General features: G+C 35.3%; 1 protein-coding gene across 1 annotated transcript in view; it reads right to left on the minus strand.

Moving 5' to 3' along the window:
* Positions 1 to 24976, minus strand: part of LOC120636549 (fer-1-like protein 6) — a gene marked incomplete at its 5' end in the record, with an annotated part of 56049 nt that overhangs the window by 8288 nt on the left and 22785 nt on the right. Inside the window, 10 exons of the mRNA XM_039908079.1 lie at positions 668 to 822; positions 1303 to 1451; positions 8553 to 8723; positions 11446 to 11637; positions 12700 to 12914; positions 13897 to 14156; positions 14559 to 14908; positions 15484 to 15623; positions 23845 to 23994; positions 24805 to 24936. Coding sequence (XP_039764013.1) covers positions 668 to 822; positions 1303 to 1451; positions 8553 to 8723; positions 11446 to 11637; positions 12700 to 12914; positions 13897 to 14156; positions 14559 to 14908; positions 15484 to 15623; positions 23845 to 23994; positions 24805 to 24936 — 1914 coding nt within the window. The remainder of the gene's footprint in view (positions 1 to 667; positions 823 to 1302; positions 1452 to 8552; positions 8724 to 11445; positions 11638 to 12699; positions 12915 to 13896; positions 14157 to 14558; positions 14909 to 15483; positions 15624 to 23844; positions 23995 to 24804; positions 24937 to 24976) is intronic.

Below are 24976 nucleotides of genomic sequence, written 5' to 3' on the forward strand. Positions count from 1 at the left end.
TAATTAAATTCTCAGTGAAGTTCGAGGAATTTATTCAGAAGCCTTTTGTATGTAACTTTCTATGTAACGCTATACATTTAAATAGGAATATGGCCTTACGTTTTATAACGCTTTGAACTTAATGAGATTTCCCCTGAACTTTACTAAAATGTTTTATTAGTAACCATTTACATTATTGGTTTATTACCAGAATAATGCGATAGATATAAACATATGACAGTCTCTTCCTACGCACAGAGAGCTAACCGTGATTACAAGACACAAATCTCAATTATTTTACCAGTTTTTAACTGATTTTAATTTATATTATACGATCGTTAAACATAACGTTTAACGTTATGTTTAACGATCGATATAAGTTGACCAATATAACGAACGATATAAGTTGACCAATATAATCTTTATAACCAATTCTTTATTATTTATCTTACTCTATATCTCTATATATGAAAGCGAAATACTACTCAGTCACTGACAACCTTAATTATGCTTAACATTTAAAAAATATATTTGACCATTTACAGGTTACTTAAGAGGGTACGACGTAGATGTGTATGAAGATCCTATGTTATTGGAGTTCGTGGTAATCAGATCCCGCAAAATTATGTGAATAAAGGCGGTTAAGTGGAATTAGACCTTATTGGGTATAAGTATAAAGCTTTTATACGTGATCAGTTTCAGTGCTTTCCGGATTATATAACGACCTCGTTTCAACATGTTCTGGAACTAAATGATAGCCACATATCGGTAGAGTGTGCCAATTACGTAGAATACTTAAGCACAAGTTCTCTTTGCGTTCTGATGCGGAAAATACGGTTTTTTCTGAAAAATTTAAGAAACAAAAATTATAAAATCATATCCATATTATATTATATACATGGTATACTTTTCTAATGTTTTCTTTTAGATAATATTTACAGTAATAGATCCAGAAGATATATTTTTATATACCTCCTGTAAATTATGGTAACTCCTTAACATGTTATAATATATACATAAATGTATTCTGTTCTCTCCTGCTCTCGTGTGAGAACTTATAGCTTGAGATGAGTATTGCGATTTCTGATGTTAATTACAATGCAGTTAATATTGGCCAGTTGATCTTAGTCTTTTACAAGTTAGAGAAAATGATTATGGAGGTTTTCAATTTTTGTGCTCATAACGTAAATATACGCATATCCCAAGAGATTTCACCATCGATGGATTACTTATTTTTTTTTTTCATAAAGTTTAGTAATTCCAATGTAATTTTTATTATGTTGCTGGGTATGCTAGTAAATTAAAAGGGCCTCTGAGATTTACCTCGTTCAATGTCTTTATATTCAACTCCGTTTACCATTACAGTTGTACTGTCGGGGAAGAAATACGGCGCAGGAAAATGGTTTACTAAACATAACTCTTCGAGTATTATGGAAGGTTTAACGCAATCTCGCCATTTCGATTTTTCAATTCTAAAAAATAGAGATAATTCTGATTAACTAATAAATACTATGAATTCAAAGATATATTCCAAGGACAATAAAGAAATATTTAATTGCTTCAGAATAAATATTTTGCATCGGTTAACTTCGTAACCTTTTCGGAATTTGCCTACCTGGTAAACCTACAAAAATATGGAACTGCGACAAATTGCAAGTAATTTCCATTCTTGGCAATTATTTTGGCATTTATTTGTGTTTGATAAAGTTGAAACTACGAGTTTTTTTAGTTCCAAATAATTTTATTCAATCGTTTTATATTGTACAATACGATTAGTCCCGATGTTTCCAGTTATAAAATATATTGAAGCAAGTAAGTGGTGTACATACGTGCATACACTATGAGTAGCTAGTGTTATAGAACATTACACATCCTTGCTTCGTCCTTCGAGATTAGGCATACATTGTAGTAATACGTCAAGGTATCGCCTTTCTACCACTTATTTGAAAGCAGAAAACAAAAAAAAAAATGCATTTTTGTGGGTAGGTACGTAAATCAACCTGGTACTGGGCGCCTGTAGTGTCCGTCATTTCGCGTTTTAGTGCCTCGCCGATCACCACGTTATTAAATTTTTTATCGCTAAAAAGTTTCAAACGATGCCGAAACGTAGTCACAAAAACGACAGTGATTATTTAAGAAGAAAATTAAGGAAGATTGAAAAGAAGCTTGCTAAACGTGACAATCGTTTGCATAATAATGCTTCTTCCCATAGTAGCAGCATATCAGCAGATGAATCACCCGTGGCCGTGCTACTGGATTCTAATGAAGGTATTTACAGTGAATTGTTATCTCAATCTGAGGATAATGTAAATAGTTACACAGTTACAAGAACTATCACTATAAAGAATATGTGATGTTACGTCACTTTCCAACTCTTGTTGTGTGCATCTTGTGGGGATGTTACCTTCAATCTATTAGTGATTGTGTACATTTAAAAGGAATGTTACCTTCACATTGTTTAAGTATATTTTTATTTGAACTCATACGGTTCATAGGATTTCCAAGTGTTGTGGATAGTTTTGAAGGACTATCGCCGCGCTAACAATAATGATTTTTTATCGGCATACTTCAAAATATATATTATGCATGTGGGTTGTGGCCATCTAATAGGGATGTGACCCTTCGCTACAAAGGTACAAGTACCTACACTCGTCTTGTCATTTTTCAGACGACTTACAACTCGAACCCGAGTTAGTGCAAATTACTGAGACCCAGCCGAGCACGTCCACTTCGACAGTAGAAGCCACTGCCGGGGACTCATTTCCGATAGAACTGCCTCCCGAAACAGGAGTTACAGCTGACCCTCCGCAACTGGACGAGGAGATTCTGGTTTTATTAGGGGAAACGCCTTCAAAGGATAAAAAATATGGACCAGACATTCGGAATGAGTTAGCAGTTCGCTGGGAGCACATCACTACTACTGGCTTATCCAAAGATACCAGAAAAGAGCTCTTTGATAAACATCTTGTGCCAAAGAATTGCGCTAAAATTGATGCACCAAAGCTCAATCCGGAGATAAAGGCCGCTTTATCAGATGTACTCATTAAAAAAGATAAGGCGTTAGAGAATAAACAAAAACAGATCGCAGCGAGCATATCTTGCGATAGTGAGGCTCTCATTCGTTTGTTCTGTTTAGAACACAGGGATCAGTCTGTAATAAAGTTATTGATCGAGGCGGGTCAACTTATTTGCGATTCACAGCACAACGAATCCATGACGAGGAGGAGCTTTATATGCTCCACAATAAAAAAAGATATTAAAGATCAGCTCTTTAATACAGAAATAGACAGTTTCTTATTCGGCGAGAAGTTAGCCGACACACTCAAGGCTGCAAAAGCAATATCAAAATCGGGTGCGGAAATAAAAATAACCCCACCACTAAGAAAACCTCCCTTAGCTCAAAAACAACGGCTTGCTCCTGTCCAGACTTTAAACCGGAAACCTCCGCTCCTGGCTGCGAGGCAAGCGGGAGCAGCGAGGAGGTTCGAGCCCACAGCTACAGTACAGCGCTCACGGCAACCGCAGCAGCAGCGACAGCCGCCGCGCTCGCATCAGCCCCCCGGCCCGCGTCGCTAGACACGGTAGGTTCGGCTGGACGATTATCCTATTTTTATGACCAGTGGCGATTAATAACTAAAGACCCAGTCATACTATCTTGGGTAAGGGGATATAAGATTCCTTTTTCGATATCGGTCTCTCAATCTTACGTTCCAAGCTCGCCTGTATTAACACCATCCGAATTAATTCAATACAAAGTGGCCATCACTGACCTTATAGATAGCGGAGCAATATCACAATGTGATCCGTGTGAAGGACAGTTTCTTTCTAGCTATTTTCTTGTTAAAAAAGCAAATGGAAAGAACAGATTTATATTAAATTTAAAGTCTTTAAACAAACATATCAAAACGTATCACTTTAAAATAGAAGATTTGAGAACAACTTTGAAGTTAATATCAAAGAATAGTTGCATGGCCACTCTGGATTTAAAGGATGCATATTTCTTAGTAGCTATACATACGAGCTATAGGAAGTATCTTCGATTTAAATTTGAGGGAAAAATGTATCAATTTAATGTTTTACCTTTTGGTCTAAATACAGCTCCCTTCGTCTTTACGAAACTGCTAAAGCCGGTGACCTGTTTACTGAGATCTTTAGGTTACTTGTTAACTATATATTTAGATGACATATGCGTAATTTCTAAAGATTATCAAAACTGTCTAAGAAACATTTCACATACAAAAGATATTTTAGAGTCTTTAGGTTTTATCATTAATCTGCAAAAGAGTTGTACAATTCCTAGTACTGGTTGCAAATACCTCGGTTTTCTAATAGATACGAAAAAATTTCACGTTAGTCTAACTAAAGAAAAACGGATTTTAGTTAAACAAGAGTTACTCTCATTTAAATCGAAAACCCGTTGCAAGATAAGACATTTTGCACGTTTGGTAGGACTCCTCACTGCAGCTTGCCCTGCAATTCAGTATGGTTGGATGTATACTAAACACATGGAAAGAAGTAAATATCTTGCTTTGTGTACTGCAAACAACTACGATAGCTACATGTCACTACCTCTATCATTACAAGGTGATTTTACATGGTGGTTAAAATCTATTGAAGTAGCAGTCAATCCCATTAAGCAAGACAGCTACTGTCTAGAAATTTTTTCCGATGCTAGCAAAAAAGGGTGGGGGGCGGCATGCGGTGAGGAGACTGCTAGTGGCCAGTGGAGTAGTTCAGAATTAGTCAAACATATTAACTACCTAGAATTACTGGCTGCTTTTTTAGGCCTCCAGATATTCGCAAAGGAATTAAAAGATTGTCAAATTCTATTGCGTATCGACAACACAACTGCTATTTCCTATATTAACCGTATGGGTGGTGTCAGATTTCCACACCTTACTGAAATAACAAGATCTATATGGCAGTGGTGTGAAGCTCGCGCAATAATTGTGTTTGCTTCATACATAAGTTCAAAAGATAACGAAATAGCAGATGCGGAGTCACGAAGATCTCATCCAGACATCGAATGGGAGCTAAAAGATCATGCTTTCGAAAGAATTGTGCAAGCCTTAGGCGAACCACAAGTTGACCTTTTTGCATCCAGAATAAATAAAAAATGTCAGAGATATGTCTCATGGAATAGAGATCCCGGAGCATTCGCTGTAAATGCATTTACATTGAATTGGAAGGATTTTTCTTTCTACGCTTTTCCCCCCTTTGCGGTTATATTAAAGGTTTTAAGAAAGATAATAACAGACCAGGCTGAAGGTATAGTCGTGGTTCCATTTTGGCCCACACAGCCTTGGTTTCCACTATTTCAGGACCTACTCTGTTCTGAAATAATTCAATTTAATCATAAGAATAATGTTTTATTATCTGTTTCCAACAGCCAACCCAAGCTCACGTTAATTGCAGGGAAGTTATCAGGACGGCACTACTGAAAAGGAGCGTACCACCGTCATCGTTGGATGTCATGATGGCTTCTCTGTCAAACAATTCAATAAGACAGTATGATGTCGCAATAAGACGCTGGGTTAGCTTTTGTACAAAATACAATGTAGACATATATGAGGCGTCAACTCCAATGGTAATTTATTTTCTAACTGATTTATATCAGTCCGGCTTACAATTTGGTTCATTAAACAGTCATCGCTCCGCTCTGTCATTGATCCTAGGATCGAGAGTAGGGTCTGATGACCGCGTTACAAGACTTTTCAAAGGTTTCTACAGACTTCGTCCTCCAACTCCAAAATATAATGTAACATGGGATCCATCCGTAGTTTTAGAGTTTCTGTCAAACTGGTATCCCAATGACAGTTTAAATTTAGAAAATCTAACTAAAAAGATAATCACTTTACTTACATTAGTAACTGCACATAGAGTCCAAACTATTGGAAAAATTAAATTAGAAAATATAATTATTAATAATATGCATATATCAATTAAAATACAGGACTTAATAAAAACTTCACGTCCAGGTTCAGTTCAACCTTGCCTAAGTATCCCATTTTTTAAAGACCGACCGCAGATATGTCCCGCGGAGACATTGGTAGCATACCTAGAAAGGACGAAACCTTTAAGAACCAACGAAAATGCCCTATTCATCAGTTTTAAGAGACCACATAAACCAGTATCCACGAACACTATCAGTCGATGGATAAAAGATATATTATCAGTTAGCGGAGTTGACACTTCTTTATTTTCCGCTCATTCCGTCAGACATGCAGCAACCTCCGCAGCTTATAGGAAAGGTATTAATATTGACACAATACGAAATACAGCTGGATGGAGTGGCAACTCTATGATATTTGCCAGATTTTACCGTAGAGATATTCAATGTGATCAATCGAATCAGTTTGCTCTATCAATCCTAAACACTGAAGCCGATTGATTGATGATTGTGTTTTAATTTAACATTAAGTAAATTATATACATAGATTACATAGATATATAATTAAAACATAATAATAATGCTAAGTTAGCATAATTTTGTTATAATCATAAGACCCGTTTAGTTATTTTTGTTTTTCAAATAAATATTGTTAGTTAATTACAATATTATCAAAATAAAAAAGCGTTTTAATATTTCACTATCTTTCAAAATCTACAATGTATGCCTAATCTCGAAGGACGAAGCAAGGATGTGTAATTGGAGATTAAACGAACTTACCTGAAGTGAAGTTCTATCCCAATTATACGACTTGCTTCGTCCGAAGAGATTAGCTCCCTCCCTGCCCAAAAGCCCCCAGGTTAGGTGAAATATTAAGGGTCCGGGGCAGGCTTTCAACTAAGTGACGGACACTACAGGCGCCCAGTACCAGGTTGATTTACGTACCTACCCACAAAAATGCATTTTTTTTTTTGTTTTCTGCTTTCAAATAAGTGGTAGAAAGGCGATACCTTGACGTATTACTACAATGTATGCCTAATCTCTTCGGACGAAGCAAGTCGTATAATTGGGATAGAACTTCACTTCAGGTAAGTTCGTTTAATCTCCAATTATATTTCACTAGTAGTAGTGAAATATAATGTTCATGCTTACGACCATTTAGTTACATAAAAACGCTATTAGTTCCGTATATCAAATGTATAAAAAAAATAGTGCAAGCATAAATACTTTGTTTTTATTTTAATTTATATTAATTCTAAATTTCTATCTTGTTATCTAACACTGAAAAGGAATTTAAATGTCACGATTTGTAACGTTCGCTAGCGCCACCTACCTGTCGACTTTCAAACGTCATTCCATTTCGGACTATTCTCGCTAACGTACAACGCGGCGCGGCGCGCACGTCCTTTTTAATTCGGGACTTTTTAACACTTTCCTATCATCCAATCCACGTCTTTCACTGCCACCACCTGTACTTGAAACCGCTGATGAGACTTATTCAGCCAGGAGCGGGGTACCCCAAATAGGTGAATCGGTAAGTGACATACCTGCGTCCATTCTTACTTTTAGTGTTAGAAATTTTAATCTAAACAAATATTAGATACAAAGATTTACTTCAAGCTGGATCTTTTATTGCTGAGGCTTTGAATTATTTGTGCTGGCGCTATTTAGCTTATTTCGTAATATTCATTTGTTCACAAGTGACAAAACTACCCACATACCGACCGCATTACATCGTTATTTCTCAAAAACTGTGTATTATTTATCGATAACACTTATGCGTACAGTGTTATTTTATCATAGTCTAACTAATAGAATTGAATTTTTAATATATTATGACGTATTTCGTAATTTTCATAAATTTTTAACACGTTTAATGCAATGCGTTCCGTCCGCCACAGCCGCGTTATAAAAATACATTCACACAGACCTAGCAATCATAGTTCATTAACATTACACTTTTATAAATTTAGGGATTGTGTTGGTTTTTTCGAACTCGACAAGTATTATCATTTTCGTGCTATAACCTGTATTCCATACTTTGTCTTTGTTTTTTCGAACAAGGCAATAAATTTCATTACATTTCCACACTATACCAAAACTTACGTTTTGTTTTTATATTTTCGAATGCAAGCAGTATCTTTGTACGTAATTTACATTTGTATCACATTCGCAACACTTCTATCATACGCAGAAATGCTTGGTAAATTAATTTTGTACTTAGGTACGAATATAATAAAATATATAAGGATCTCCGTGCTAAATATACAATATTGATACATAAATAGAATTATTTCCTTGAGTTACATATAATATTTTTTAATATGGAGCTAATTCAATTAACGAGTAAATCGAAAGAGATCTTTCTCTTAGTTGAATGGCTGACTGCATTGACAATGAAGCAGAGTTTAGAGTTTGATCGAGGGAATTGATTAAAATTAAGAAACAATTTCACTCAATTCAAAGTAAAATAGAGAAAGACTTAGCAAAAAAGGGTGAATTTAACCATGAAGACCAATTAGCCATAAATTTGATAACTTTTATTATGTTGTACAATTTAGATAACGAAACTATGATGAAACCTTTTTCTTACTCAGCTACGGAGCTCTTCAATAACTGAGGAGCTGTATTAACCTGACTTAAATGCCTTAAATGCTATGTTGGCCTGACCAGAATGCCTTACAAGCTATATTCATACGGTAGACCGACTCGTGCTCGATGCTTGGAGTAAATTCTGTCCTCCAAGTCAATGCTAGTGCAGCCGAGCAGTTCATCTGGTTGGGATCCCTCGTAATTGTAGAGCGATATTGTCAGAAGGTATTCGTCTGGTAGTTTGCACCTGAATTCATACATCCTGCAACAGTGATACAAACGTTTATACGTTTAATAACTTACTAAAGTTAAACTAAAAGAAAAAGCGTAGCAAATAAGCGTAGCTTGTGTTATGGGTACTAAGATGACTGATTATAATTTTTTTATGAATAACATACATAAATACTTATAATATAAATATAAACACCCACACACTGAAAAACATTCATGTTCATTACACAAACATTTTCTAGTTGTGGGAATCGAACCCATCGGCCTGGGACTCAGAAAGCAGGGTCGCTGCCCACTGCGCCAATCGGCTTTCAAGAATATATTCCATTACATTTACTACTACATCATTACACTACAATATAATTTCATAGACATCCGCGGCTGGACATCGGCCTTTAGCAAGGACTTCCAAACCATACAGTCCTGCGCCATGTGTGTTCAGCGACTCTATCCACTTAGTGGACGGTCTACCAAAACATAGCTTTCCACTGTGAGTTCGATACTCCCCCTCCTGCCTCGCTACTCGTTCCTCTATGTCGATAGTTCTAATAATTTTACGGGTGTCCTAATTTCTAAGTTTTGCCCATTGAGTAACTCTGAGCCCCATAAGCCCCTTATGAGGCCATGTTTTGGTGCTATCACTGCCCTTGAGGCAAACTAAGCCTTGCTTATATTACAGACACGTAAGTGTGTTTATTGATTTGTTGGAATTAAATATAATAGATCTTATAAAGTATTCTCTTTTTCACCACTTTATACTTAAAATAGCCGAACGATTTGTGATTTGCGATTCCTGACATAATTGCACTAAATGTTTTTTTGCAACCGTCTCGTACACCCGGTTGTCTAAATGCAAGTAGGTCTTATAATTTACTAGTGACCCGCCACGGCTTCGCACAGGTGCAATACCACTACTGCATTTGTTACTACATTCGATTACAAAACATTCAATTTCTTGGCTTTTCTCTAATATAACATGCTTGTTTTCTAGCCTTGTTCTTGAATCACTCTATCTTTTCATGAAAACTGCATTCCTTCAAATCCGTTGCGTAGTTGAAATGATATAAGCGTTCCAACAGTGAGATCGACTGAGATTTATAGTATGTAAAGATTTAGGAAAAGGGCCAGCGTCCTACATATTGGCATTTTAACTTTAATACTTTATGTAACGTTAATTTCTAAAAGTTCAAAAATAACTCGGGAACAGTCCTTAATTCTGGCTAAAAGGTGATATGTCGTTTTTTCTAACCTTGACCACGTGTAACTCTGGCAGTTTTGTGATGATCGGTTGATGAGTAACAACCAAACAAATAAACTCTTTAAAATATGAATATGAATTTCAAAATAATAATTAATATATACTAGATATATTACTTTCAGTTATGAATAATAATATCTCAAGGTATAAATAATTAATTAAGTTTATTAATTAAATAATTTAATTAATTTAGTTAATTCTAAGTAGTAAACTATTTTATGAGCCAGAAATGTTTAGATAACATTATACAATTATATAATATAAGTACGTAAGTAGGCACTGACAAAGATCAGTTTTACATTTTATTCTGCTAACTTTATCTTAATTAATTAACGTTGTAATGAACCTCCCACGTGCTATAAATAAACCTTTTTCATTGAACTGCCTAAGGCTAATGACAGTAACTTTTATTTGTAAAATACAATTGCTAATGGACTCATTATATTGATGAGAAAGAAAGAAATGAAATTGAATTATTTCGGAATCTGAGTGGAGATCAAATATAGAATTTTATTTTATGTGTGTTATACTTGTGGGTAGTTACACAACGAGAAGGCAGGCAGACCTGCTCAGACTGCCCAGAATCGGCAGGCCAACCAGCGGACCCGGAACCTGGGCCATCGACAGCATCGCCCCCTACAGCCCCCTTACCAGAAATGAAGGGAACGCCTCGAGCTCGGAGGACTCGTAGACAGTTTGATTATAGGAAATATTTTTAATTGTATATGAAAGGTTACTTGTATCAACGTATTCCTGTTAAATATTGGTGGAGGGATGTTATACATGTGGGTAGTTACACAACGAGAAGGCAGACAATTGCATCCGCGCCATGATTACTCAGTTTGGAATACAGCTATATCGGGACGACAGTGTTTTATTTGGAAGCCAGTGCCAAGGAATGTGACATTCCCACACATAGAATTGATTACTGTTCGACGACTTTGGTAATGCATTTAACCGAATTCTTTTTTTGTAATCAATTATATCTAACTAGACCTTAATATCATTTTAGTATAATGACTACGAGATCGCGTACATTGCAAAGGTTGATCGTTTTTGAGCATACGATGTTTTCACGCTCTGACCTTTGAAGGTGCTGTAATTGAAATAGGACAAACAATGCAATGCTATTCCGATGTTATCCCACGTTCACTAGCACAGAGTATAGTGTGTGGGTCTCGTGGGATGTGGATAATTAACTAGAGGGAGCAATTTCATTAAGAAATCAATCATATCAATAGCCTATAACAGTCCACTGCTGGGCCTTCAATAACGTGAGGGTTTTCCTATAATCACCACGTTGCGCAGACGGGTTGGTGATTGCAGTAAACGGTAGTAGTAGCACAGAGGATGCTGCTGCCCGTCCTCAATTATACTCCCTTAGTCACATCCTATGACACCCACGGGAAGAAGAGGGGGTTGACAACTGCATTCTTATCGGCCGTTACCACACGGCACACATATTTAGAAATGAATAATTTTAATCTACCCTTACCTTCCAAATATAGGGTTATAGGTGTTAGCCACATAACTATATCTATCTCCCAAGTGTTTTTTGCCGTAACTTAGTATAACGTAAGGGTCCGATTTTCCAGTGCCATCTTTAGTTTTCAAATTAAATCCCTCCACTAAGTAAACTCTAATTAAAAAGTGTGCCGGATCGTTAGACGGGTGACCATAAAAAAAGCTGTTAGAAACCAGATTAAGAAATTGAAATATTTGCTTTAGATAAACATTAAAATAATCATCATGTCAACCAATGGAAGTCCTCTGCTGAACATAGATCTTTTCTAAGGTCTTCCAATCACCACGGTGTTGTGCCTACCAACGCTGCGTTTACCGGTGCGAGGTCGCCACTCCTGCACATTGAGACCAATTATGGTAACAATTATGTCTTGCGTCCGAACAGAACCTTAATTTACTTTGCTATAATATATGCATTATCTTGTTTCTGTACGTTCATCAGCATTAGTTTTATTAATGTCCCACTGTGTGGCACAAACCTACATCCCCATATGAAGGGTTATAAAGCTTAGATGTAAAGCACACTCCAATGAGGATGGGTTGGCGGGATTATGTAACGAACTCTTCTGAGCGCGGCTTCGTCTGCGTAAACTTCAGAATTGCATGCAAATGCATGCCAAATTTCATCAAAATCTGTTTAGCCGTTTTTGCGTGATTGTTTAATCATCACACTTTCACATTTATAATATTAGTAGTTTAGTAGAATTAATGACTTGGACTGATAGCATAATGTGCTTTCCTAAACCTGGATGAAAGTAAAGCCTCGTTTAGACAACGAACCAGTTCCAGATTCTCTGAGCGATTTCAACTTCGGTAGCAAATCTCTGCAGACAATTTCCAACAACGCTGGAGGTGTTATAGTGCAAAAGTGTGCGCCAACACAGACACACTTTCTATCTGGTCTCTTTCATAGGTCAATAAAGATCGCGTCACATCGCATGTTGTGTTGCAAATAATCTGTATCCGGCTTTAGGGCAAGGACCAACCATTCTTCACCAACCTTTAGTTCGCAATCGCATCCTTGCCTCGCAAATGTGCGTCCTACTTGCAACCAATCACAAATCAATAAGAAAATAAATTAATAAATAATGAATCACAAAAAGCTTGGTGAAACCGACAAGTCTTGTGATTGGCCGTAAGGCACGCTACACCAAACGCGTATTGGATGCATTGGTTTCAACTATTTCGATGACAATGATTTAAGATAAGGAACTCATTTATATACCCTTTATTCAAGTCAACTCCGGTATCGGTAACCGCTACAGTATTAGCAGTTGGGGGCCACCTGTAGAGAGCGATCCCAGCTTTTAAAATCCCGCAGTAGAGTTGTTCGTCTTTCTCTAGGATACCTGTTTTCTTTCCATTATAAAGTTTTATCGACGAACACCAATCTCGAAACTTCGAAAACTCCGCTTGATTCTCAAGCTCCGATTCATATATCTAGACAAAAACAATTTCCGTATGAAATAATAATAAGGTCCAAGCGTCTAGTAGTTTAAAGGCTTCTTCAGACCTAGGCACGCTGAGAAGCCTTGAAGTAAAAGAATGTATGTGCTTATCAACAACTCTCACCACTTGGTGATAGTGGCACTATTTTTTTGAGCTCACGCCTGTGTTTACCCCAACCATGATAATATGGTCCCCCGATGTGCCTATATAATTAAGTTTAGGTACGTCAGAAACTGAGCTTTGAAAACTATATAAAAAGTTACTTTACTTAAATTAACTGTGTCACTTACGGTTATTTTTTCCGTAGGAGAAACATTTTCTTGATCGTGATAATCCTGTAAATATTAAACATAAGTGCGATTTCACCCTCGTTACATAAATGATGATTAAAGAATGTTGGATAAGTTGTACCCTCCATATGAGCATCTATCTATCTAATTTTTTTTTTCAAATATGCGTTGTGCACTACGGCCTTAACCCCGGGGTCTCCTCCCATAGGGAGAACTAGAGGTACCCTGTAGATGTCAAATAATATACCTACCTACTAGAACTAGACAGATAGAACAAAAAAAACAAGAAAACAAAGACCGTAGAAACTGTTAGGGCTCAGGGTGCAAAGGAGGCCTTTTCTTAAGTGAGCTTTTAAAGGCAACCTGAGCTTAGGAAGCTGGTAGTAAGGCGGAAAGACCGTGAATGCACGAGGAAACGAAAAATAAACCTACATAAATAATACCACTACATTATAGAAATATATTAAATCAATGATATTCACATAATAAATATTGTATACATACAAATATTAAAATACGTATATATATCCATATAATAAATAAAATATCTGTTTTTCACTGTGAAAAGGTACACAGATTATTAAAAGTAATTTCAACCTGAACATGTTAGCAATCAACAGCTTAATAAGAACCTTCCAAATATCTACAAAAAAATATTTACAGTACATATTACAAATCCTTACATTATCAGAACGCAAGTATTTCAACCACCAATCGTTATCATCATCACTCAACGTCGTAGCAACGATATGTTTTTTTGGGTTGAGTATAGGTAGCAGCGTGAATTCCTCTTCATCTGGCACCCTATGGCAAAACAATTTGTGCCATTTCTTACATTTTTCTTTACGTTTAATTGGACTATTTCTTATTGAGTCGTTACTGCCGTAATTAATGCTCCGTTTGAGTTGTTGGGAACTTTTCTTGATGAATAGCATTTGATTTACTGTAAGAAAATAAATATAATTTATAAACCATCACCATCATCACCAGCCTATTAAAGTCCCACTAATGTGCACATTATTTGGCCTTCTTAGGAGACATGGTTGTAGAGCATAGGCCCACATCGCTATCCATTGTGATTTGTGCGTTGGTGGATTTAACGATTGTTATAACAATAAATGTAAGTGATAAAACTAAGGACCGAAGGATTAACGTACTCACTGAGGGACGGGGTTGGCCACCACAATCTAGCTCCAGGGTGCAGTAATTCAATTGGTACCCATCCAATCTGAGAATCCAACCCAGGCCCTTCCAAGAACCATTCTTCATTCAAGAACGCACAATTCAAAGACGGTAATTTAATGCCGCGATAAGTAGGTACACTAAAGTAATCTGTCATATCTACCTTGAACAAAATCTGAAGAGACTATCGACGCACGTCTAAGAGACGCGTCTCTTTCAGCTTTAGGCAGCCAATTCACTATGTACTTCGTTGGATTCTTCACTAATTTTGTACCGACGTACAGAGTTCTTCCAAAAGTGGTGCTATCTAATAACTTTATGTTTAACAAAGGCCTGTACGATTCTTGCTGCGGTGCTTCAAATATTTGAGATGTACGTCCATCCGAAAAGTTGCAGTTTGATTGTTTGCTTGTGATGACCTCTGATTTGATGCTCACTTCTTCAATCTCCAAGATCACGCTGGGCTTATTCGTTACGTTTAGGTCGCGCAGACCCCACCAGTATATATCAACCCTAAATATTTTATATTTATAGTACAAAAAAGAACACTTGTGTTTGTTTCTCACACAATTTTCTCACCCCAATGAGAGTTTATAAGAATTTATAGCAAAGAAACACATTTTTTGATATTAAAAATAAAACAACCACTATGAAAAAAAAAGAGAAAGCTCAAGGCCCATCATCCTAGAGCATTCTCGTTCATTTTGCACGCAGCATAAAAAGTTGTTTATAATATTTCATATTGCGAGCTATACCCGAAATAACTGTTCATTTTGAATTCCTGGCACCGTTGGATTTGGTTGGATTGGCTATGCTTGTGCCTTGGGGGACTTAAACTTTATAACCTCAATTTTTTTTCTCACAACATTTACAGTACCAGATATTTTCTTTACTTATAATACGACATAAAAGTGCCTTATGAAAAGGTTTGTATATAAGCATGCTGGAATCGATTCTATTTTGAAAAATAAAAACAAGTTTACTTATAGGTACCCACCAAGTAATATACACTAACAGATGCATGCATTGCTGAGTCTATGTATGCTTACAAGCAAATGGGAAACGTTAAGACTGTAACATGTACGTACTTGTAAGTGATAAATTTTGGTAGAAGGTTCATTGGTAGAGTTTCAAGATCTTCATTAACTTCTTTAGATACGGATGCAGATGCGACATAGCAATCCTCATCTGAATCGTATACTGTAGTTTTGAGTGCTCTTTCTGGTACCTAAAAGACAAAACTAAATAATAAAAGAAGTAAGTAAGTAGGTAACCTACTCAATCCTCAAAACAGATAACAAAATGATGCCAGTATTCTAGTACAATATGTAGAAAACCCGGGTTTAGGTATTTATTCTTTTTCACCGCCTAGCGCCTCGCGAAGTGTTTTTAAAAGCTTAGGTACCTACCAGACAATCAAAATAACATTTTTGAAGCATTAGCGACATCTATACTTTTAAGCAGAACTACATATCCGCAACTTTTACTGCAACGTAATGTCCTGAGTGCGATACAGATGGCGACACTCAACAAGAACTGGGCTGCACTTAACTTAAGTGCAACAACCCCCGAGGGCTGTGTGTTTAGTAAATTATCAATCATTCAATAGATGGCGCTTTACCCAAGAAAACGACTGAGTCGTCAAAATCCGTTGTTGACCATGTTTGAGCAGATTGTCAACGGTCCGTATGATATTAAAATAAGTACTTAAGTACTGTATGTTTGTATTTGTCCATTTGTATGTAAATACAATAAATGTATGGATATGTATATACATAAATATATCCAAATAAATAATATACGCATAAGTAATGTATGTTACATTATATTATGCATACCTATGTATATTAATATTCATTATTGTAATATTAATAAAAGATCGATTTATGGTTTCGCGAATATCTTTAAAATCTACGGAAGATCAGAATTTTTGCAGAGCAGTGTTGCGGTAGTTTTACCGACCATCTTCGCGAAAGTTTTTTCTTTTGGCCTAACCAAGCCAGACGCTCTATTTTATTTTACAAATACCTAAATAATTAAATATAGATTAACTGTATAGTGCAGCTTAATACTTCATTCAACCTTACGTCTTTAAAATATAAGATTTGACAATCTAATCAAACATGCTCAACAACGGATTTTGACGACTCGGTCGTTTTCTTGGGTAAAGCGCCATTCGTTATTGAAGTTATACCTACTTCTCTTAAATTTGGATAATTTTTTGTAAACATACATTAAATCTGTCATTATTTTAACACCTTTAAAGTTATCTCTCAACTACTCTATCGGACCCATTTTATATATTGCACGAACAGCACGAAAATAGTGCCAATATCACAATAGGTATAATTTCTTAAAGCATCATTAGGTACCCGATAGTAAAATTCCATATAGGTAACATAATTACATTTATATAGCAATCTATTCCATCTACGAAATAAGTACTACCGTAAAACGGTATACGACATATAGTACCTAATACTTAATATTTATTTCAGAATCATTACTATAGTTTCAGAAAGGAAGCGAAAGCTGCTCTACAATAATATTATAGTGTGTGCTGACAATAGGTATTTTGTAAAAACGCCATCCATCAAAAGTTTACATAACTTTGATAACAAAAGTTGTAAAGGTTCAAGTAAACACTCAAAGTAACAAACTAAATTCAACGGAAGAGCAATGAGGTTATCGAAGTTTTCAGTAGATGGCGCTCAAAACAGTAGTAGAGTTAAATAGAGATTATCTTTACGGGGTTGCGTCTTTTGTCATACTACACAAGGATAAACGACAAACTTGTAGTACCTATACCGAGTTCATAAGCAATATGAGAATACGTCTAAAAGGATACAGCCTACGAATTCGAAACAGTTTTCTTACCAACGCAACGTCGCATATTTTTTTAGCGTAGGTACTCAAATGCGTCAGGGTTATTACAAAATAATGTATAAGTATATGAATTATAATTTTAATTAAACTTTATTAGTCATTTACTCATGTTTTGTTTTCTTTTTAAAATATATAAATATAAATATTTCATTAGGTAACTAAATTAATACTATGTTAGAATCTTAAATCTTAATTACCTAGTAAATTTTGAGAAATTAGGAATACGTATATTCAGATTTAATTTTTTTTTTAATCCATACTAATATTATAAAGATTATGATTTTGTGACACTGTCGGGGTAATCTCTGGATCTAATGAACCGATAAAAAAAAATATTTTACCAATACAAAGCTACATTTTTTGTGAGTGCCATAAGCTATATATTAATCTGAAAACTGAAAAGAACTTTTCGTCGTAGTCAGATTTGCAAAGTAAGTCGGAGCAAAAACGGTAAAACGAAATCGTTTCTTACGAACGCTGCCTTAACGGTGAGAGAATTAATATGATTATAGTCGGAAAAATGTAATAGTCCCGTTTTGACATTTGTGCAAGACCATAGAATGTAACTTGGAACAAAACTGAAAGAAACAAAAAAATTCAAATCAATTACATACAGTGTTTTAAAAAATACGTAAATTTTTTTGGGACGTTAACTAATATGAAAGAATATATCGCGAGTATTCTTTTTGCGCTTACTTCATAGTATCATGCAATTTATAATTGTTGCGAAACGTTTCAAAAACAGTTACGTTCTCAGTCTTTTTTTTTTTATACTAGAGCTGTAACCATTTTTTTACTGAATATCGAAATTAAATATTGTGTAGTTACCTTTACTGCAAAGAATGAGCTTGGTTCTCAAAATGGGTTCTAAATAATGAGTCTGAGATGATGTATCTGACCAAGCGGCACATGACTGAAGCGTCCCCGCGCGCACTGCGCAGTTTTTCGTTCCTCATCTTGTAAAGTTGACTGTGCGCTCGTTTAAGTTTGATATATATTGTTAACTATTACGTTAACTATGGCTCTTCTATTTTGGACATTAATTTAAACATAGTGATTTGACTCGATTTTTGTGTTTGTTGTTATATAGTACTAACTCTGTTTCAACATATTGAAAAGTGGACGTATAATCAACAGCCAGTCACGTTGTGAAGTTAAAGGAATACTTTGAACGAACGAACACTTTACAATACATAATAATATCAATCAAGTACTGATACAGCCTTGAATTGATTTATCGTGAGTATCGAGTACAGAGTCTTATGGTTCCATAACTAGTTACGTCGTGATGACAAGTGTCAAAACGGGCCTATTACATTTTTACGACTATTAGTTTTTTAGAAAAGTTGTAGAGCTTAATAATGCCTACAAAAAAGTACCTATCACTTTTAGGTATATTGAAGTGACAAAAACGAGATTTTTGTATTAATAACGTTATTAAAATCATGTCATGTTTATTGGTCAGATTATCAAAAATTATGAATTCTTCTATTAATAAGTAAACTTATCGTCTCACGTATTTAAAACAAAAGACTTTTCTCTTGCAAGATACAATACAAGATAGCTACGGAACCGCGACCTTGTCGTAATCTTTTGAGTAATATTGATTGTGACGGTTTTTTTATATGTTTAACGTATTAATCTATTTAGGCATAATATATGTTGGCTTATATTCCTCAAAGTAACTTTGAGGAATTCTCTTATCCCTACTAATATTATAAATGTCAATGTAAGTTTGTTTGTTACGCTTTCACGCAAAAACTACTTAACTGATCCTCATTAAACTTTGTACACATACTCTTGGAAGTGTTAGAAGTAATATAGGATACTTTTTATCCCGACATTTTAAGCTCGGTTCCTTTGGGAATGGGGATAAAAGTGCTTGACGATTTTACACCATAACTCCGATAAATTATAACTGATTTAAATAATTATTTTTATTCTATAGGGGTTATAATATGTGTTTAATTATGCCCAAAATGTGGTTGGAGATAGAGAATAGAACATCTCAGCGGACAGCAGCAAACCCCTCATTTAAGGCTTAGCGATACTGAATACTTAATTTTTTTTAGAACTTTTGTTTTTAATGCCACATGAAAAACAAAATCAAACGCAGACGAAGTCGCGGGCAACAGCTAGTCTTTTATAATTTCACTTTTGAAAATTAAAAAAAGAAGTATATAAATAAATGATAGATAATAAATTTATTGTAAAGTAAACATCTCCTGAAGATGATTCGGTGTCGGAGTTAAACGTGCGTAACAATGCCGAAGATCTGTTTGGTACATAAAGATAAAAGAAATTATAAATTACACCATACAGATTCTCCTGCATTTCGCGGATTATAGCAAATTAAGTACATTTTCCATAAATAACATTAGGTAGGTACATGTAATATAGTAGGTATGGAAATTTTGCACAATAACAATAAATATTATTTATTCAATCAGTACCATTGCATTCACTTCCAAAATCCTCTTATTGGAAGTCAGGAAATAAATCATAGCACTCGGTACTAACCGAACCACATTCATAATTTCGACACGAGAAAAAATGTTTAAAGCTCAGTTAAGTGGGCACGGGTCAGCTATATTACTATAAAGTTTTGGAGTTTGTTTGGTTGCACGCTCTAATCTTAGGAACTGCTGTTTTGAATTGGTTTTTATGCTACAACCAATAGCTACCAAGACCACGCTACGATGATCACTGAGAAATGTTGCAATACTGCAATATCCTTTTTGAGGGCTTCCGATGCGTGCGATGCGTGAATACTAAACGTTACGCGAAAACGACGAAAGTATCAGTTGCGTCCATTGAGGGTATGCATACGGTATGCAGATGATATAAAATGAAGAATATCTCCTGTCCGAGTTATAAAAAAAGTAAGGATAGACATTGTAAGAGATAATGCCTACACTTAAGTATTTATGACTCGTACTGGAGATTTTCTTCATTTAATATCATTAGCATACCCTTTGTAAACCATCTATGCACGCCACTGGAAAGTATGTAGTAAGTATGACGGCATTGTTACTCTTAAAGAGTTCTAAAAAACAGTCCGCGACAACATGTGACTATCTTTTCGTCTCTAACGCGGACGAAGTCGCGAAGAACGCTAGTTCGGTAATAAAACTACACACTCCATCGAGTTTAGGCTTGTCTAATGATTCAATTGACGGACTAGCAATAACTATGGACTACTCATATCTACTAATATATGAGTAAGTATAATATAACCATTTCTAATTTCTGACATTTGATTTCATGACATATTTTGATAAGTTGCATTCTAAACGCAGCACATGACTTATATCGCATAACAATATAAACGTGTCCTCATCGGAGTGCGATCAGCTTACGTAGACACGAACTTTATTTAGCCGCTCGGGGCAAAATATTAATATTCGCCGCCCTTTGCACCAACACTAAATAAGTGATAAGCTTGCTAAAAATGGTATTTTATAAAAGGCTAGTTGGTAAGGTAATACTAGCCACCATCCATATAAAGTATCAGTAATATTCAAAACTAAATCCAGATTAAATTAGTTCATAATAACTGACGGCAAACCGTAGTTGAGTGATTGACTCGACGTTAATGTTCGTACCAAGCCCGTTCCAATCTAGAAGCTTTAAGACGTCGTCCTCCAATGTAGCGCTAAGCAGCTTTTAATAAATAAATAATAAATAAATAAATATACTACGACAATACACACATCACCATCTAGCCCCAAAGTAAGCGTAGCTTGTGTTATGGGTACTAAGATATCTGTTGAATATCTTTATGAATATAATACATATAAATACTTATAATATACAGATAAAATACCCAGACACTGAAAAACAATCATGTTCATCACACAAACATTTTCCAGTTGTGGGAATCGAACCCACGGCCTTGGACTCAGAAAGCAGGGACGCTGCCCACTGCGCCAATCGGCCGTCAAATATAATTAATAATACTAATACTTGGGGTGTACGGGGGATACTAGTACCAGACAGCCTCCCCTACCGTCAACCTCACCTGCCCGCGGTGCCCTGCCAACTTACTAACGAGGGTCTGAGGACCGACAAATGGCGGTATAATCATTCCTTTTCAGCTCGTCCAAAATCAATTGACTGGCAACGGGCAGCAACGTTATCGGAGCGAAAAGACCAGCATTGCGATCGCAAACCAGCGTGATAAACGTGGTGATTATTGGCATAACTTTGTTATTGGGAGTAAAGACCAAACACGTAAGGTAAGTATCTTAATAATTTTATTCTGTAATCAAGCTTTGAATACAATGTAACGAACGATTAGGTAGTGATTATTTATTTTTAATTCATCCAGCAGGGTAACAAATAGTTATGATAGAACTTCATACTGAAATAAGGCGAAATATAGATCACAAAAGCTGACGGTGACAAAAGGCGATCGGACTACTTTTCAGTATGGGTTTCAAATTTATAATAGTGATTAAATATAATTTGGCAAGACGAAATAGAGAAAGAGTAGGTATTTCCAACTTCTCTGTTTTACTTTTGTGAGGAACATTGAGTTCTTAATACTAGTATCATCTTTCATTTCTCTTTTACAGCTTTATTAAGATAAAAAAAAAGTAATCTTAGAAAGTTAGTGTACCTATCGTGTTTCGTTGAGAGTGAAACACCGGATTAAAATACGATTATTTTAAAGTTTTATTTGTTGACTAGCCGTTACCTGCGACTTTGTCCGCTTTTGTTCTTGTTTTTAAAGCCTTCCGTATGAACAGGTTATTTAGAGACATGTGGCGTTCAATTCAGGTTTAAACCCTTACTTTAAAAAAATTATGGTCATTAGTATGAGACAGACCCTATAGAATATTTTTAACAAGCGATAACCTGTTCATTAAATATCCTATTGGATTGAATTTAAAAGTATTTTATTGCTATATAATTATACCTCTAATAAGAATTAATGCTGCGATACTAATTGAAACCACTTTTATTTCTACTGGCCGGTCACCTAATAAAATTTTAGAACAAAGAAGGTGCTAATGCGGCTTAACTATGAACTCTCATAGTTACAACTAACTCTAGTTGTACCATTTTTCTAGGTAATAAGTAATCATATAATACATATTTTTCATTCATGATCAATAATTTTCTCAGAGCACGCCAAGTATTGAATTTCATAGAAAAAATTCTGCTTCTTTGGGTTATATTATTGCAATTTTCTTAAGGATCTCCAATTTGTATGAAAATAAATTATAGCCAATGTTATTTCGTTACTATCACGAAGTATTCGTTTTGTAGTATTAGTGAGAAAATGGTTATAGTCATCAATCAGTATCTACTTTCGGAGCCTATTGGTACAAACAATAAAATTTTTCCTCTTTATAATATTATTACAGATGTAAGAATTAATATAATTGGAGAACTAATTACTTAAAAACTAATGATTATACGCTAAGATATCGCCTATCCACGTTTATAGAAATAACCTAAATACTTCATTAAGATCAAAAACAATACCCTAAAGAAAATTTAATAATACGAAATCCAATAATATTTTTATTTAGATAAGGAAATAAAATAAAATATTTACCTAAAAGTATACTTTGATACCTATTTTGGAAAAACAAATTTAAGAGGTAATTCGCTAAGCACAATTGATCTGTAATGATCAAGTACTATTTTTCTACTATGTTATTCTATAGCTGCGATATCTCTTAAGGTATTTATGAAATCGAATGATGTAAAAGGCACTTTTCTTTTTAATTAAATACATGTTTATAAAAACACCTTTAATAACGCAATATTTTAGAACAAATTTGATAGCATAGAAAAAGTTAAAGTGAGCCAACCTAAAATGATAGACATATGCTCCGCGCACTTTTTAGAACTTTTAAAGGGCAGCGGAAGCTGTCAAAGGGAAAAAAAACCCCGATTTTGAAGCATTCTTCATTGGTGTTGGTCTTAGCGTGATATATAGCCTATAGCCTCCCTCGATAAATAGGCTATCCAACAATGAAATCATTTTTCAAAAAATATCAGTAGTTCCTGATATTAGCACGTTCAAGCGAACAAACAAAGTCTTCAGCTTTATGAAATAATAAATATTAATTGGACAATCCTTTCATGTTACGAACATTCTATAAATACAATTTAGATTTGTTTTAAATTTCTGTCCAAGTGCCTATTATAAAGTTTAAGAGATATGTAAAATAAACAATTAATTTATAGTTGTAAACGCAATGAAACAGAACCATCAGCTGGGAAATTCACAACAACGTGTGTGTGTGACTTTGTTTGCGTATAAGTATGCGTGTGTGTGTGCTTATGTGAGTGTGCGTGTGCGTGGTTGTGTGTGTGTGTGTGTGTGTTTTGCGTGTGTGTTATCTATTAGAACATAATATTATCCTAATTTAATAGGAAAAGCATTAACGCTCGTCCGAGACTATTTAATGAAAAAAGTAAAGACGAATAATAAAATAACATCACAGGCTAGCTGCTGTTTGATGGAGGAATGGGTTTTTGAAATACATCTGTTAAACATTGGCATGCGAAAACCGAAAGCGTAGCTTTTTTGGTGACTTTTTTACCTGTAACAACTGGACGGACATAAGCAGCTGTCCAGTACATTCAACCCCTTTGTACAAATCGTACCATTGCAGCTTAGGTGCTGATTCATAATTTTGGTTTTCGTTAACCATTGGCTGGACTTGAAAACGGCCAATTAAATCACTTTTGCCCTAGAAACGAGCAGGAATATTAGGTATCTATTCACCAACCAAATGAAAAGGTATGCTAATGAGATAATGTAAAACATAAATAAAAAATAATAAAAACTAAGCAGGCGAATATAAATACTAAGTGGGCGAATTTTCACCAAGTGAGCTACTTTTCAAAATCAAGTAAGATCCGAAACTCCGAAGTATATTATCTTTGTCCCCGAGCTACTACAATGATTGTTGTTCACCGATCTGTTACTTGCTTAGCTTAAAGTTTAAGTCCAAACAGTTGCTCTATCAAAAGGTAAGTTTTCTACTTACCGTTAGGTGAGCCATCTGTGAGTCTGTCAATTTGTACTAAATAAAAAGATGCTTTTTACCCGGGGAAGCACTACCTGCTTAATTTTGTCGCCATTTCTGTGCTTAACAAACCAAACACAATGTCTTCGAAAAGTGCTTGTTGCCAGTGATGATGCATAGCTCCGAAACGAGGACTCTAACTATGAGCCTAATAAGGAGTTAAGTTTTTCCTGGACCACTAGTTGGGCCAAAGGCTTGGACTATCATTAAAATACTAAGTATAAAAAAGATATCTTGCAGTTCTAGAATGTAAATTATCGTAAGCAAAGTTATTTTTAACTGTTTAAGCGGGCGGAAATCTCATAAATTTTCGCCTTTGCCCCGAATAGTGTTTCTTGTTCGGGGCTCTTAGCCATGAGATTATTCTAGCAACGTGGCTTCTGCATACTTTCTAATAATAAGTGCCCGCATAGACTATTCATTGTGCCGTGCCCTAAACTTAAAAGGTCATAGATTGACCTGTACACTCACCGATAAGTCTGTATTGTTGACTTCAACCAAAACAATGGGTGGGCTGATAGCTAGCCTCTTCGGGGTCATGGACACCATTTTGTTAATCTTGAGAACCTGGTTCCATACCGGCGTTAGTGTTTTACATTTGACCTTAAAATAAATATAACCTCAATTATTTTTCGTGTAAGTA

The sequence above is a fragment of the Pararge aegeria genome, chromosome Z (genome assembly GCF_905163445.1).
Source record: "Pararge aegeria chromosome Z, ilParAegt1.1, whole genome shotgun sequence".
NCBI classification, from domain to species: domain Eukaryota; kingdom Metazoa; phylum Arthropoda; class Insecta; order Lepidoptera; family Nymphalidae; genus Pararge; species Pararge aegeria.